Here is a 14,883-nt window from a genome sequence, read left to right as displayed (position 1 = left end):
ATAAGGTACTTTATGTCAACCACCTGTAACGGTTCAAACCAGTCCAATTGGAGGAAGTGCAAAACCAAATTGAGATCCCAAGGTGCCGTGGGAGGATGTGCAAAACACCCTTCAAGAAAGTCTGGACCTCAGGGAGAGATGTCAACTGTTTCTGAAAGAAAATAGACAAGGCCGAAATCTGGACTTTAATGGAGCCTAGACTAAGGCCCACATCCACTCCCGACTGCAGAAAAAGCAGGAAACATCCCAGATGAAATTCCACCGCAGACTATTGTCTGCTTTCACACCAAGAGACATACTTCTTCCATATACGGCGATAATGTTTAGACGTTACCCCCTTCCTGGCCTGGATCATAGTCAGGATGACCTTGTCAAGAATCCCTCTCCTGGCTAGACTCAGCCGTTCAACTTCCATGCCGTTAAACGTAGCTGCGGTAAGTCTTGATAGACAAACGGACCCTGTTGCAGAAGATCCTCGCGAAGAGGTAGCAGCCAGGGATCTTCGATCAGCATCTCAAGAATATCCGTGAACCAGGACCTTCGAGGCCAGTCCGGAGCAATGAGGATTGCTTGAACCTTTTCCCTTTTTAGAATTCTTGGGATCAGAGGAAGTGGAGGAAACACATACACCAGCTGATAGACCCACTGGAGTTGTCAGAGCGTTTACCGCCACGGCTTGTGGGTCTCTCGACCTGGAACAATACCGCTTAAGCTTCTTGTTGAGTCGAGAGGCCATCATGTCGATCTGTGGATATCCCCACCGACGTGTCAACCACCGGAACACCTTCGGGTGAAGGCCCCACTCCTTCGGGTGCAGGTCCTGTCTGCTGAGGAAGTCCGCTTCCTAGTTGTCTACTCCCGGAATGAAGACCTCCGACAATGCCACTGCGTGTTTTTCCGAACAGAGGAGAATTCTTGACACCTCTGACATTGCTGCTCTGCTTTTCGTTCCGCACTATCGGTTTATGTACGTTACCGCTGTCACATTGTCCGACTGGACTTGAATGGCCTGATTCCAAAGTAGAGAAGAGGCCTGCAGAAGGGCGTTGTAGATAGCCCTGAGTTCCAGGACGTTTATTGGAAGGACGACTTCCCGACTTGACCATCTTCCTTGAAACTGCAGCCCCTGGGTGAATTCCCCCCAACCTCTGAAGCTTGCGTCCGTTTTTAGCAGAATCCAATTCTGAATCCCGAACCTCCGACCCTCGACGAGGTGAGAAGTCTGTAGCCACCACAGAAGGAGATCCTTTATCTTGGCGAAAGATGGATCCTCTGGTGCATGTGAAGATGCGATTTCAGACCATTTGTCCAACAGATCCTGCTGGAAGGCCCTTGCATGAAATCTTCCATACTTAAGTGCCTCGTAAAAGGCCACCATTTTCCCCAGAAGGTGAATACACGGATGCACCGGGATCCGGGTTGGCTTAAGGACAGCCCGAACCATCTCCTGGATTACCATTGCCTTTTCCAAGGGAAGGAACACTCTCTGAGACTCTGTGTCGAGTATCATTCCCAGAAAAGGAAGCCTCTGCATCGTTTCCAGGTGAGATTTTTATAAGTTCAGAATCCACCTGTGATCCAGGAGTAGTCTGGTTGAGAGTCCAATGCTGTCCAACAACCGCTGCCTGGACGGTGACTTTATCAGAAGATCGTCCAGGTACAGAATTATGTTCACTCCCTGTTTGCGGAGTAGAAACATCATCTCTGCCATCACTTTGGTGAACACTCTGGGTGCTGTGGAGAGACCAAATGGCAGGGCCTGGAACTGATAGTGACAGTCCTGCAATGCAAACCGTAGATAAGCCTGATGATGCGGCCAGATCGGAATGTGAAGGTACACATCCTTGATATCCAGAGACACTAGGAACTCCCCCTCCTCCAGACCCGAGATCACCACTCTCAGAAACTCCATCTTGAATTTGAACACTCGTAAGTACGGGTTCAATGACTTGAGGTTCAAAATCGGTCTTACCGAACCATCAGGTTTCGGTACTACAAACAAGTTGGAATAATACCCCTTGTTTTGCAGATGAGGTGAAACTGGAAAAATTACATGAGTCTGTACCAGTTTTTGAATTGCGACCTGTAAAGTTATACTTGCCTCTTGCGAAACTGGTAAGCCTGATTTGAAGAATCTGTGAGGTGGGAGCTCCTGGAACTCCAGTCTGTAGCCCTGGGAAATAAGATCTATGACCCAGAGATCCTGGAATGAACTTGTCCAGATGTGACTGAAGAATTTTAGTCGGGCTCACACCCACCAGTCTTCCAGGCATCGCGGTCCACCATCATGCTGAAGGCTTTGAGGAAGCAGAGCTTGAGCTGTGTTCCTGAGAACCGGCAGTTGCTGGTTTGCGTGGTTTACCTCTAGCGCCTCTGGTGGCTGTAGAAGAACCTCTGGTTTTGCCCCCAAACTTAGCCGTCCGAAAGGACTGTAATTTGGAACTTGAGTAAGCCTTCCTGGCTGGGGTTGCTGCAGAAGGAAGATATGTGGACTTACCCGCAGTAGCTTTGGAGATCCATTTGTCTAGTTCATCTCCAAATAAGGCCTCTCCTGTGAAGGGTAGGCCTTCCACGCCTTTCCTGGAGTCCGTGTCAGCAGTCCACTGGCATAGCCATAAGCCCCTGCATGCTGACACTGCCATAGCAGTGGTGAGTGCATTAAGCAAGCCTATTTCTTTTATGGCTTCCACCATAAAGTTCGCAGAGTCCTGTATATGTTGCAGGAGTAAAATAATCTACCCCTGAGGTAAGGTATCTAACCCCTCAGTTAGGTTACCCGACCATATGGCAGTGGCTTTAGTAATCCACCCACATGCAATAGTGGGTATCTGGGCCACCCGAACAGCTGTATACAAGGATTTGAGTGTGGCGTCAATTCTACGATCAGCCATGTCCTTCAGGGAGGCTGCACCTGGGAGGCAGCCTGGATACTGATGCATCCACTAATCGGTGGATTTTCCTATTTTTTCCTATCCTCGGGACGAAAAGGAAAAGAGGATAGGAAATTTTAAATCCCTAAAAAGGTTGCTATCAGGATTAACCCCACGGTTCTTCAAACAGGGTATTTAGTTCCTTTGACACAGGAAAATTGGCTGAGGATTTATTTTTTACATTAAAATAAGATTCCTCACTCTTCTCTGTCACCTTATCAGGGATATGCAGAACTTCTCTGATAGCCTCTATGAGAGCCTCTATTCCCTGTGACAGAGTAGCCTCCCCCACCACTGAGTCCACTTCCCCCTCACCCCATGTCTGACCCTTCATCATCAGCGTCAGACTGCAGGATATGGGCCAAAGTACGTTTTTACAGACAATTGGCAAGGGGCAATCAGATGGATAATGTAAATTTTTCTCAAACGCAGCTCTCAGGACCCCATACAGTTCATGTTTTCCAGATCTCCTAGCAGTGCACAGGTGGCATTTTAAAAGATCCACAGGTGGCATAATTATTTCACTTTTGATTCTGTGAAAAGACCTGGAAAACACGCCCTTTTTGGGGTTCTGACTCCTGATGAAAGAGTTTGAGAACCTATGGATAATGTGATGAAACTGGCCAATAAAATCTTATATAGATAATTGTACAAAGTGACAACTGTTTCCTTAGACTGAGCACACCGGACAATTCTATAAGATTTCTTTCCAATTGGAGAAGGTTTCACTGGAGCCTGATAGTGTGGTTGGAAGAGGACAGCACACATACAGTAGGCCAATAGTGGCCACTTCTTGACTATATTTTTCCAGCATGCCCAAAGATAATCCAATTTACAGTACTTTGATTGGACTATGGCAATGCACATGCATGATCAGGCCAATTGCAAATAATCCTGCGTGAATAGCAAGTATTATTTTGCTCAATTACCACTTATTAAATGGCCAATAAATCACACAAACTCAGAGCTGGTCATTCACTGGTGAAAACACCAGTACAGTATTGCAAGAGGCCTTGTCATACTTTTCAACCACACACACACACACACACACACACACACACACACACACACACACACACACACACACACAGAGGGGGACACCATATAATCAGATTAGACACTTGGGGGGGGGGGGGGGGGGGAGATGTATAGATGGTGTAGAAATGATAGGTAGAAGCTGATTAGTTGCTATGGGCAACTTCTCCATTTTTTCTCTTAAAAGTTTGATACATCTCCCCTTTGAGGAGTAAAAAAAAAACAAAAAAAAAGAAAAAAAAGAAAAATTGATCAAGTCATGTTTCAGCGCATGTCCGCTCAGATAATCTAGCACTAAGCCGCATGTCAAAAGTAAATACAACGTTAAACACCATGCTTATGACATATGTGGGCTCTTGTTCTGCCATGTTAAAACTGATGCACTATTACAGTACAATCTATATGTACCCTTAATGGGATATTCCTGCCATACTGGGGCAGGTGTACAGTATTAAGCAGGAAGCACTAATGCCAAATCAAATTATCATTAAACCTTTTGTAATTATTCATAAAATACAGCGTAAGTCCTAGCACAGGAATAACACATCTGTTATAAAAGTCTGTTTTACCATCATTACTATTTGGAAATCAAATTCGAAAAATACAAATGAGGGATTATATATCTGCTGTACAGTATGTACTTAAAAAGACAATTAAGAGTCCTAGCTTGTTCTTGCAAAACTTACAAAATCCACACAATGGTCCTCATTCCGAGTTGTTCGCTCGCAAGCTGCTTTTAGCAGCTTTGCACACGCTAAGCCGCCACCTACTGGGAGTGAATCTTAGCTTCTTAAAATTGCGAACGAAAGATTCGCAATATTGCGAAAAGACATCTCTGTGCAGTTTCTGAGTAGCTCGAGACTTACTCTGCCAGTGCGATCAGTTCAGTGCTTGTCGTTCCTGGTTTGACGTCACAAACACACCCAGCGTTCGCCCAGACACTCCTCCGTTTCTTCAGCCACTCCCGCGTTTTTCCCAGAAACGGTAGCGTTTTTTCCCTCACGCCCATAAAACGGCCTGTTTCCGCCCAGAAACACCCACTTCCTGTCAATCACATTACGATCACCAGAACGAAGAAAAAACCGTGAGTAAAATACCTAACTGCATAGCAAATTTACTTGGCGCAGTCGCAGTGCGGACATTGCGCATGCGCACTAAGCGGAAAATCGCTGCGATCCGAAAAAAATTACCGAGCGAACAACTCGGAATGACCACCAATGTTGTATCACACACACACAGCAACATCATACCATAAAGCCAATTTAATAAGAATAAAATCAACTGACTCTACTGGATTCATTGTCACCAAACCACGGACAGTGATACTATGTCCTTCAGACAGACCCAAGGGCAAAGGCTTACAAATGGGAGTTTTTTGCTGGGGAGAGAGAGAGAGAGAGATGACATTAGCAAGTAGACTAAGTTATATTAATAGGACGCATTACATTCTACAGTTTTGGGAAAATTACTAAATAGATGGAATAAATCTATAAACTGTTCATCATTCGGTTATATTGACATTCAAGTATAAATACACAACAATATTAATAACATGCCTGCTCGACAGTGTCTACCTATAGAATATAAGTATCTTCCTACTATTTATGTATGCTGTACTGTACTGTACTGTACTAACAATCTGGAGGAACTAGGGGATATATTTGCTGTACGTTTCTATGCAATTTAATGGTCATCTACTCTATGAAAGTTTCCTCCATAAAATCACTCTGAGATATATTTCCGGGGTACCTACCCCTGCATTGTTTACTGAAGTATGAAAAGTATACTGTGCTGGGAAAAGTAGTAACCTATTGGTGATCAGAACATAAAATAGTATTATTGGATAGATACAATATAATTACATTGCTAGCTGGCATGTGGATGCAGTCACTTTACCGGCTGTCGGGATCCCGGCATTCAGGAGACTGCCGCAGGAATCCCTACACCGGTAATATATCTACAGCCGGAATCCCAACACCCGCCCGGACTTCCCAGTTGGTTGGTGGGTCCACGCCACCGACCGAGTGGGAATAGAGCCGATGGCAAGCAAAGCTCGCTACTGGTCCTGATGTAATGTTTGACTTGACACAGCAGAAAACGTGTCATGTGAGGAGTGCTGCCTCTGTTTGCCTGCTGTTTACATATACGTACATATAACACTAATGTTGTCTGTAGTATATGATGGCCTATATGAAGGCCATAGCTCAAGTACAAAACATGGGACCCCCTGGGCTTCTACTACTGTCCTGATCTCGCCACCAGCTGCTTGACAATCTTGTGACTGACCCCCCCGCAAAAACCCAGGAAGGAAAGGAGGAGCCGCCCTCAAAGCGTTGAGGTTCTGGTGTGGGCCCAGATAAGTAAAAGCTCGTCGGAATCTCTGACCACCCCATTCAAGCTTCTGTTGTGCCATCTGTCCCACCCCCTACATACACAGCACTCCCTCCTCACAGCATATCAGTATTATTCACATACAATGCAAAATTGTCCTCGATCCAAAGCAGGATTACTCTAGAGATGTGCGGCAGGCACTTTTCGTGTTGTGTTTTGGTTTTTGTTCTGGTTCCATGCTCGTGGTTTGGATCTGGATTGGTTTTGCCAAAACCACCCTTTCGTGTTTTGGTTTTGGATCTGGATGATTTTTGGAAAAAAAAACCCCCATAAAAATAGCTAAAATCACAGAATTTGGGGGTAATTTTGATCCTGCGGTATTATTAACCTCAATTATATTAATTTCCACTAATTTCCAGTCTATTCTGAACACCTCACACTATTGTTTTTAGGCCAAAAGGTTGCACAGAGGTGGCTGTATGACTAAGCTAAGCGACACAAGTGTGCGGCACAAACACTTGGCCCATCTAGGAGTGGCACTGCGGTGGCAGACAGGATGGCACTATTCAAAAACTAGTCCCCAAACAGCACATGATACAAAGAAAAAAAAAAAAGAGGTGCACCAAGGTCGCTGGATGGCTAAGCTATGCAACACAAGTGTGCGGCACAAACACCTGGCCCATCTAGGAGTTGCACTGCAGTGTCAGACAGGATGGCACTATTCAAAAACAAGGTCCCAAACAGCACATCATGCAAAGAAGAAAAAGAGGTGCAATGAGGTAGCTGTATGACTAAGCTAAGCGACACAAGTGTGTGGCACAAACAACATGGGACGTGCTGGAATTTGCCCAGATGTAATACACGCACAATATTGGTGGCACAGGAGAGCGTACCCCTAAACCACACACGCGGCAAAGCCTGTAAAATGAATTTGGATAATAATAACCCTTTTATTTGGAGCTATTATAATAATATGCAGCACAGGCGAGCGTACCACTGCACCACACATGGCAAACCCTGTAAAAATTATTTGGATAAAAATATAAGTTATATATATATAACCCTTTTATTTGGAGTAAATAATATACAGCACAGGACACCACCACTGGACTGATGCAGCACAAGACAGCACCACTGGACTGGACTTATATGGCAGTACCCCTGGACTTGTACAGCAGTGTCAGACAGGATGGCACTTTAAAAAAATTAGTCCCCAAACAGCACATGAGGCAAAGAAGAAAAAGAGATGCAAGATGGAATTGTCCTTGGGCCCTCCTACCCACCCTTATGTTGTATAAACAGGACATGCACTCTTTATCAAACCACTCATTTCAGCGACAGGGTCTGCCACACGACTGTGGCTGAAATGAGTGGTTTGTTTGGGCCCCCACCAAAAAAGAAGCTATCAATCTCTCCTTGCACAAACTGGCTCTACAGAGGCAAGATGTCGACCTCATCCTCCGATTCCTCACCCCTTTCAGTGTGTACATCTTCCTCCTCCTCACAGAGTATTAATTCATCCCCACTGGAATCCACCATCACAGGTCCCTGTGTACTTTCTGGAGGCAATTGCTGGTCAAGGTCTTCCTGGAGGAATTTAGAATTAATTTTGATGAACATCATCTTCTCCACATTTTGTGGAAGTAACATCCTACGCTGATCGCTGACAAGGTTACCAGATGCACTAAACACTCTTTCGGAGTACACACTAAAGGGGGGGCAATTTAGGTAAAATAAAGCCAGGTTGTGCAAGGGCATCCAAATTGCCTATTTTTCCTGTCAGTACACATAAAGACTGTCTGACATGCCTACTTGGATGCTGTCACTCATATAATCCTCCACCATTCTTTCAATGGTGGCAGAATCATATGCAGTGACAGTAGACATGTCAGTAATCGTTGGCAGGTCCTTCAGTTCGGACCAGATGTCAGCTTTCGCTCCTTACTGCCCTGCATCACCGCCAGCGGGTGCGCTAGGAAATCTTATCCTTTTCCTCGCAGCCCCCATTGCGGGAGAAAGTGAAGGAGGAGCGGTTGACGAGTCACGTTCCGCTTGACTTGACAATTTTCTCACCAGCAGGTCTCTGAACATCTGCAGACTTGTGTCTGCTGGAAAGAGAGATACAACGTAGGCTTTAAACCTAGGATCGAGCATGGTGGCCAAAATGTAGTGCTCTGATTTCAACAGATTGACAACCCTTGAATCCTGACAAAGTGAATGAAGGGCTGCATCCACAAGTCCCACATACTTAGCGGAATCGCTCTGTCTTGGCTCCTCCAATTTCTCCAGCTGATTCTGCAAAAGCCTGATGAGGGCAATGACCCGACTCAAGCTGGCAGAGTCTGAACTGATTTCACGTGTGGCAAGTTCGAAGGGTTGGAGAACCTTGCACAACACAGAAATCATTCTCCACTGCGCTTGAGTCAGGTGCATTCCGCCTCCTTTGCCTATATCGTAGGTGGATGTATAGGCTTGAATGGCCTTTTGCTGCTCCTCCATCCTCTGAAGCATATACTGTAGAGAGTGTTGAATTCCACCTCGTTACCACCTCTTGCTTCAGGTGATGGCAGGGCATGTTCAGGAGTGTTTGCTGGTGCTCCAGTATTCGGCACGCGGTGGCTGAATGCCGAAAGTGGCCCGCAATTTTTCATGCAACCGACATCTCCTGCACGGCCCTGTCATTTAAAAAAAAATTCTGCACCACCAAATTAATTGTATGTGCAAAACATTGGACGTGCTGGAATTTGCCCAGATGTAATGCACGCACAATAATGGTGGCGTTGTTTGATATCACAGATCCCCAGGAGAGTCTAAGTGGGGTAAGCCATTGTGCGATGTTGTCCCTCAGTTTCCGTAAGAGGTTGGCAGTGGTGTGCCTCTTACGGAAACCGGTGATACACAGCGTAGCTTGCCTAGGAACGAGTTGGCGTTTGCGAGATGCTGCTACTGGTGCCGCTGCTGTTGTTGCTGTGGGATGCAAAACATCTACCCAGTGGGCTGTCACAGTCATATAGTCCTTAGTCTGCCCTGTTCCACTTGTCCGTGAGTACAACTGCATTTTTCAGGACACTTTTTCGGACGTCTCTACATTCTTGGTATCGCCTGCCTAGTGAAGTGGAATCTAGATGGGATTTGGTACCGGGGACACACTACTTCCATCAATTCTCTAAGTCACACTGTAATAATGGTGGTTACCGGACACACGTCTAACACCAACATAGCTGTCAAGACCTCAGTTATTCTGCTTTGCAACAGGATGACTGCTGTCATATTTCATCTTCCTCGCAAAAAACTGATGGACAGTCAATTGCTTACTTGAAGTAGTAGAAGTGGTCATCCGACTTCCCCTCTGGGATGACGATTGACTCCCAGCAGCAACAGCAGCAACAGTAGGCGTACCACTCAAGGATCCTCTGGAGGAATCCTGGTTAGGAGAGGACTCCTCAGTCTTGCCAGAGACATGGCCTGCAGGACTACTAACATTCCTGACTGAGGAGGAAGTTGACGTTGAGGGAGTTGGTGGTGTGGCTTGCAGGAGCTTGGGTACAAGAGGAAGAAGGGATTTAGGTGTCAGTGGACTGCTTACGCTCTTACCCAAAGTTTCTGAACTTGACAATGACTTCTGATGAATGCACAGCAGGTGATGTATAAGGGAGGATGTTCCGATTTGGTTAACGTCCTTACCCCTACTTATAACGGATTGACAAAGGCAACACACGTTTTGACATCTGTTGTCCGGATATGTGGAGAAATAATTCCACACCGGAGAGGTGGCTTTTTTGGTATTTTGCCCAGGCAAACAATGGGCTTATTCATCCCACGAACAACAACTGTCTCCCCTGGTGTCTGATTTAAATAAACCACATCACCATCAGAATCCTCCTCGTCAACTTCCTCCTCAGCGCCAGCAACACCTATATCCTCATCCTGGTGTACTTCAACAGTGACATCTTCAATTTGAATATCAGAAACTGGACTGTGGGTTCTCCTGCCAGCACTTGCAGAGGGCGTGCAAATGATGGAAGGAGCCACCTCTTCTCGTCCAGTGTTGGGAAGGTCAGGCATCGCAACCGCCGACACACTTGGACTCTCCTTGGAGATTTGTGATACCATCTTAGAACGCACAGTTCTTTGCTGTGCTTTTGCCAGCTTAACTCTTATTTTTCTTGCGGAAGGATGAGGGCTTCCATCGTCATGTGAAGCTGAACCACTAGTTATGATCATAGGCCAGGGCCTTAGCCGTTCCTTGCCACTCCGTGTCGTAAATGGCATATTGGCAAGTTTACGTTTCTCCTCAGACCATTTAAATTTATTTTTTGGGGTCTTTTTACTGAACTTTGGCTTTTTGGATTTTACATGCCCTCTACTCTCACATTGGGCATTGGCCTTGGCAGACGACGTTGATGACATTTCATCGTCTATGTCAGGCTTTCCCAACCACGGTCCTCAAGGCACACCAACAGTGCAGGTTTTAGTGATATCCAGGCTGCAGCACAGATGATTAAATCAAAATAACTGAGGTGCTAATTAAGTCACTTGTGCTGAAGCCTGGATATCACTAAAACCTGCACTGTTAGTGTGCCTTGAGGACCGTGGTTGGGAAAGCCTGGTCTATGTCATGACTACAGGCAGCAGCTTCAGCACTAGGAGGAAGTGGTTCTTGATCTTTCCCTATTTTATCCTTCAAATTTTTGTTCCCCATTATTTTTCTGGAGTTATATAACACAATATGCGGCACAGGAGAGTGTACTCCTGCACCACACAGGGCAAACCCTGTAAAAATTATTTGGAATAAATATTAATAACCCCTTTATTTGGAGTAAATAATATACAGCACAGGACAGTACCACTGGACTTATACGCCAGTACCACTGGAATGGATTTATATGCCAGTGCCACTGGACTGGATTTATACGGCAGTGCCACTGGACTGGACTTATACGGCAGTGCCACTGGACTGGACTTATACGGCAGTGCCACTGGACTTATACGGCAGTGCCACTGGACTTATACGGCAGCACAGGGACATCACCACTGGACTGATGCAGGACAACACAGCACCACTGCAATGGACTGGACTTGTACAGCAGCATTGAACATATGGCAGCAGAGGACACCACCACTGACTGGACTGATGCAGCACAAGACACCACCATTGGACTGATGCAGCACAACACAGCACCACTGGACTTGACTTATGCAGCAGCACTGGACATATGTCAGCCGAGGACACCACCACTGTGACTGGACTGATGCAGCATAAGACACTACACTGGACTGAGCAGCACAAGACAGCACTGGAATCGCCACCTCACTTTCCCTCCCGCACAGACACTGAGGACGGAGACACGTCCTCTCGCTACACTCTCCAATGCCGGAATGAAAATGGCGGCGACGCGCAGCTCCTTATATGGAGTCCAAACCCTGCGAGAATCCGACAGCGGGATGATGACATTTTGCCTTGTTCTAGTTTCCGAGTCAGGCGGGAAAACCCAAGCCAGACTCGGATCCGGGCTCGGGCACTGAAGTTTGGTAGGGTTCAGTTCTCAGAGAACCGAACCCGCTCATCTCTAGATTACTCTGATTTGACTGAAGTCTATTTTGCATTGTAGATGAATAATACTGCTACCGTGTGTGCTGCGCGCAAAGTCCCCTTCCCCACAAGCCAATGCCCCTTGTTTGGGCATGTGCAAATGTAATTTTGGGTTTGGGGGGGAGGGGGGGTGCTCTCAAAGTATGTTGTTGCACCTGGGCCCAACGCCCACTAGTTCCGCCACTACAGACATCTAGATACATTTTGCACAAAACAGAATGGTCACGTGGCTATGTATCAGTATTATGAACGGGTGGTCTTCAGTATGCTGACTGACGGGATCCTGGTGCACAGTATACCGGTGCCGGGATCCCGACAGCCGGCATACCGACACTTATTCTCCCTCGTGGGGGTCCACGATCCCCCTGGAGGGAGAATAAAATAGCGTGGCGCGTGTAGCGCGGCGAGCGCAGCGAGCCCGCAGGGGCTCATTTGCGCTCGCCACACTGTCGGTAAGCCGGCGGTCGGGCTCCCGGCACCGGTATGCTGGTCGGCGGGAGCCCGACCGCCGGCATACCATAGTGAACCCTTATGAACAATAGGCACATATATGATTAGACTACTATATGATAATTTTTCAGTTTATAACATGGAAGTGTTTGCAAAAATCCAGGGCTTGCCTCACATCAGGTTAAGGATCATGATTTGTTAATTAAATTACTTGTTCATGTTTAAATAGTTACTTGAAAGAAAAAAAAAGGGTTGCTAAACTCAGCTTTACAACTGTACACCTATATTCCGTAGGTGCCAAGAGTTGGACCCATGGAGCTCTGCATTTGGACACACAGACAGGGATCTATTGCTTGGACACTTTAGCATTAAAATACTACTACCTATTAGTTATGTGCAGGACTGAATGCTTACATAACCTTGTACATATGCCTCCAGGCTTATTCTTACCAGATCTGCATTTCCAGGCTTCAGTGGCTAAAGGAAAACAGAGAATATTAATGATTACCAGAAAACAAGACAGAGTTATCTCAGATACAAGTGTAAGACGCGTGTCCCTTTCTTTAATGAAACAGATGTCCGGACACCTACTGTATATTAAATACACATCACACAGTCTATAAAGTAACTGTTTAGATAATATAGTCAAAAAGCTTCTACTGGCAATTACACTGCCTTTGCCTTAAAGTAATATTTAGCACTCCGTCCCCATATCACAGTTGAAGAATGTTCACATGGGTGTCTGACTCAGCGTAATGTAGTTAATTCTTCTTCCAAATATTGGATGGTGTCCACATAATGAACTCACTCTGCCCATACGGAACGCATTCTATAGCTTTTCAAGTGGTTGCTCTCATTCACAGAACTTTAAATTAGACCACAGGTTCTCAAACTCGGTCCTCAGGACCCCACACAGTGCATGTTTTGCAGGTGGTCTCACAGACTCACAAGTGAAATAATTAGCTCCACCTGTGGACCTTTTAAAATGTGTCAGTGAGTAATTAATACACCTGTGCACTTGCTGGGTTACCTGCAAAACATGCACTGTGTGGGGTCCTGAGGACCGAGTTTGAGAACCCCTGAATTAGACAATTCTAAAAAAATCTGTTTTATTTATTTCCATGGCTTCTTCCTGTGCTTTTCAGCAATGCAGTTATCAGACAGGATTGCTTATTTTTGTTGCCAGATACAGCATTTGAGCATTATTGCAGCACAATAAAGACAAGGACAGCAATCACTAACTTAGAAATGTATTTACATTTAGTAAATGTTGTAGGAAGGCACATATAGTATTAGGTGATAAAGGAACCCAGGAGTTGGAAATCCCCCTTTAGGGGACAGGGATCAGTTATCCCTACAATGTGGAATATGAAAGCTGCACTACTGCATTACACAAAAAAATACTTTGGCTTGTTACGAATAATAGGCATATAAAATTTACGAGGGGGCTGTGCAAGAAGTTTCCAGATGTGCAGTGCAGATCTGAATTATAGAGGGGACGACAGGGCGGTCATCTCGGGGCCCCCACACAGTCACCACGATGGGGGGCAGACCGCTGTGCCTCTATGATTATCCCTGTTGGCTGCAGACAGTATGTCACAGAGAGGTCAGGGCAGGCTCCGACTGAATGGCCTGATTTTAAAATTGACGGAAGCAGCAGGGAAGCAGCAACAGCCTGGAAGTGCCCCGCCATCAGCTGGTAAAGATATCTGTGTGCTGGCCGAGTGAGTGCTCCCATCCATCGCCACAACCCAGTGTCTGTATCCCAGGAATCAGCGCAGCTACGGTGCGACACACTACTGGGAATAATTTGGGTGTCCTGCCCCACCATACACCTGCCATTATATATATATCCCAAGTACCATGGTAGAGTCCCAACATTCCCCTGCCCTGATTGGAGAGCCAGAGCTGTGCCCCTTCACTGTGCTGTTAAGCTCCATTACTGAAATTATTCTGCATTAGTAGTGGTCCCTAAATATATGTATTTTTTTAAATTATTCTTTCTTTTGTCTCTCATCCTCATCTCTCTCTCTCACTCAGGGCGGATGTATCAAGCATTCACAGTACATCCTGCCACACATCGCATTGTTACTAATCGCATATGTACTAACTAGTACTGCAAAAGACAGCTCTGCCAATAAGAGCTGTCCTTTGCGATCAGCGCCGGTCACTGAACTTCCAGGTTTATCACCCGGGAGTCTGCTGCGCATGTGCAGAGTATGCGGTCGGCCACGGGGTGTCCTGGAAGAGATCGGATTGGCAAAAAACTGTTTTCAACACATTTTCCCTTTAGTACATTCCACCCTTATTCTCATTCTAATTATTTTGTCCTCCTCTCGCTCACCATCTCCCCCCCCCCCCCCCCCCCCCAAATCTCTCTCTGTTCCCCATCTCTCTCTCCTGTCCATTTGTATCATTGTGTTGTTTTACTGGATATGGTTCTCTTTTTAAAGTTATTTTATGCATTTAGGTTTGTTGTATTTGTCATAGAATATTCTAAACCTCATGTGTGCAATGACAGTGATGGCCCCATTCCAACACCCA

At 46.0% G+C, this 14,883-nt stretch overlaps 1 protein-coding gene across 6 annotated transcripts in view; it reads right to left on the bottom strand.

Moving 5' to 3' along the window:
* LGALS12 (galectin 12) overlaps positions 1 to 14,883 on the bottom strand; it is a 131,333-nt gene that overhangs the window by 27,639 nt on the left and 88,811 nt on the right. For 3 of the 6 annotated variants that reach the window (XM_063944869.1, XM_063944874.1, XM_063944873.1), the window contains exons 6-7: positions 12,754 to 12,816; positions 5,216 to 5,343 (exon numbers count right to left, since the gene is read on the bottom strand). In XM_063944869.1, coding sequence (XP_063800939.1) covers positions 5,216 to 5,343; positions 12,754 to 12,816 — 191 coding nt within the window. The remainder of the gene's footprint in view (positions 1 to 5,215; positions 5,344 to 12,753; positions 12,817 to 14,883) is intronic. The other 3 variants (XM_063944870.1, XM_063944871.1, XM_063944872.1) reach the window with 3 other exon arrangements.

The sequence above is a fragment of the Pseudophryne corroboree genome, chromosome 11 (genome assembly GCF_028390025.1).
Source record: "Pseudophryne corroboree isolate aPseCor3 chromosome 11, aPseCor3.hap2, whole genome shotgun sequence".
NCBI lineage: Eukaryota > Metazoa > Chordata > Amphibia > Anura > Myobatrachidae > Pseudophryne > Pseudophryne corroboree.
Note: the sequence above shows the minus strand (reverse complement) of the source record. Positions and strands in the feature narration are given on the sequence as shown.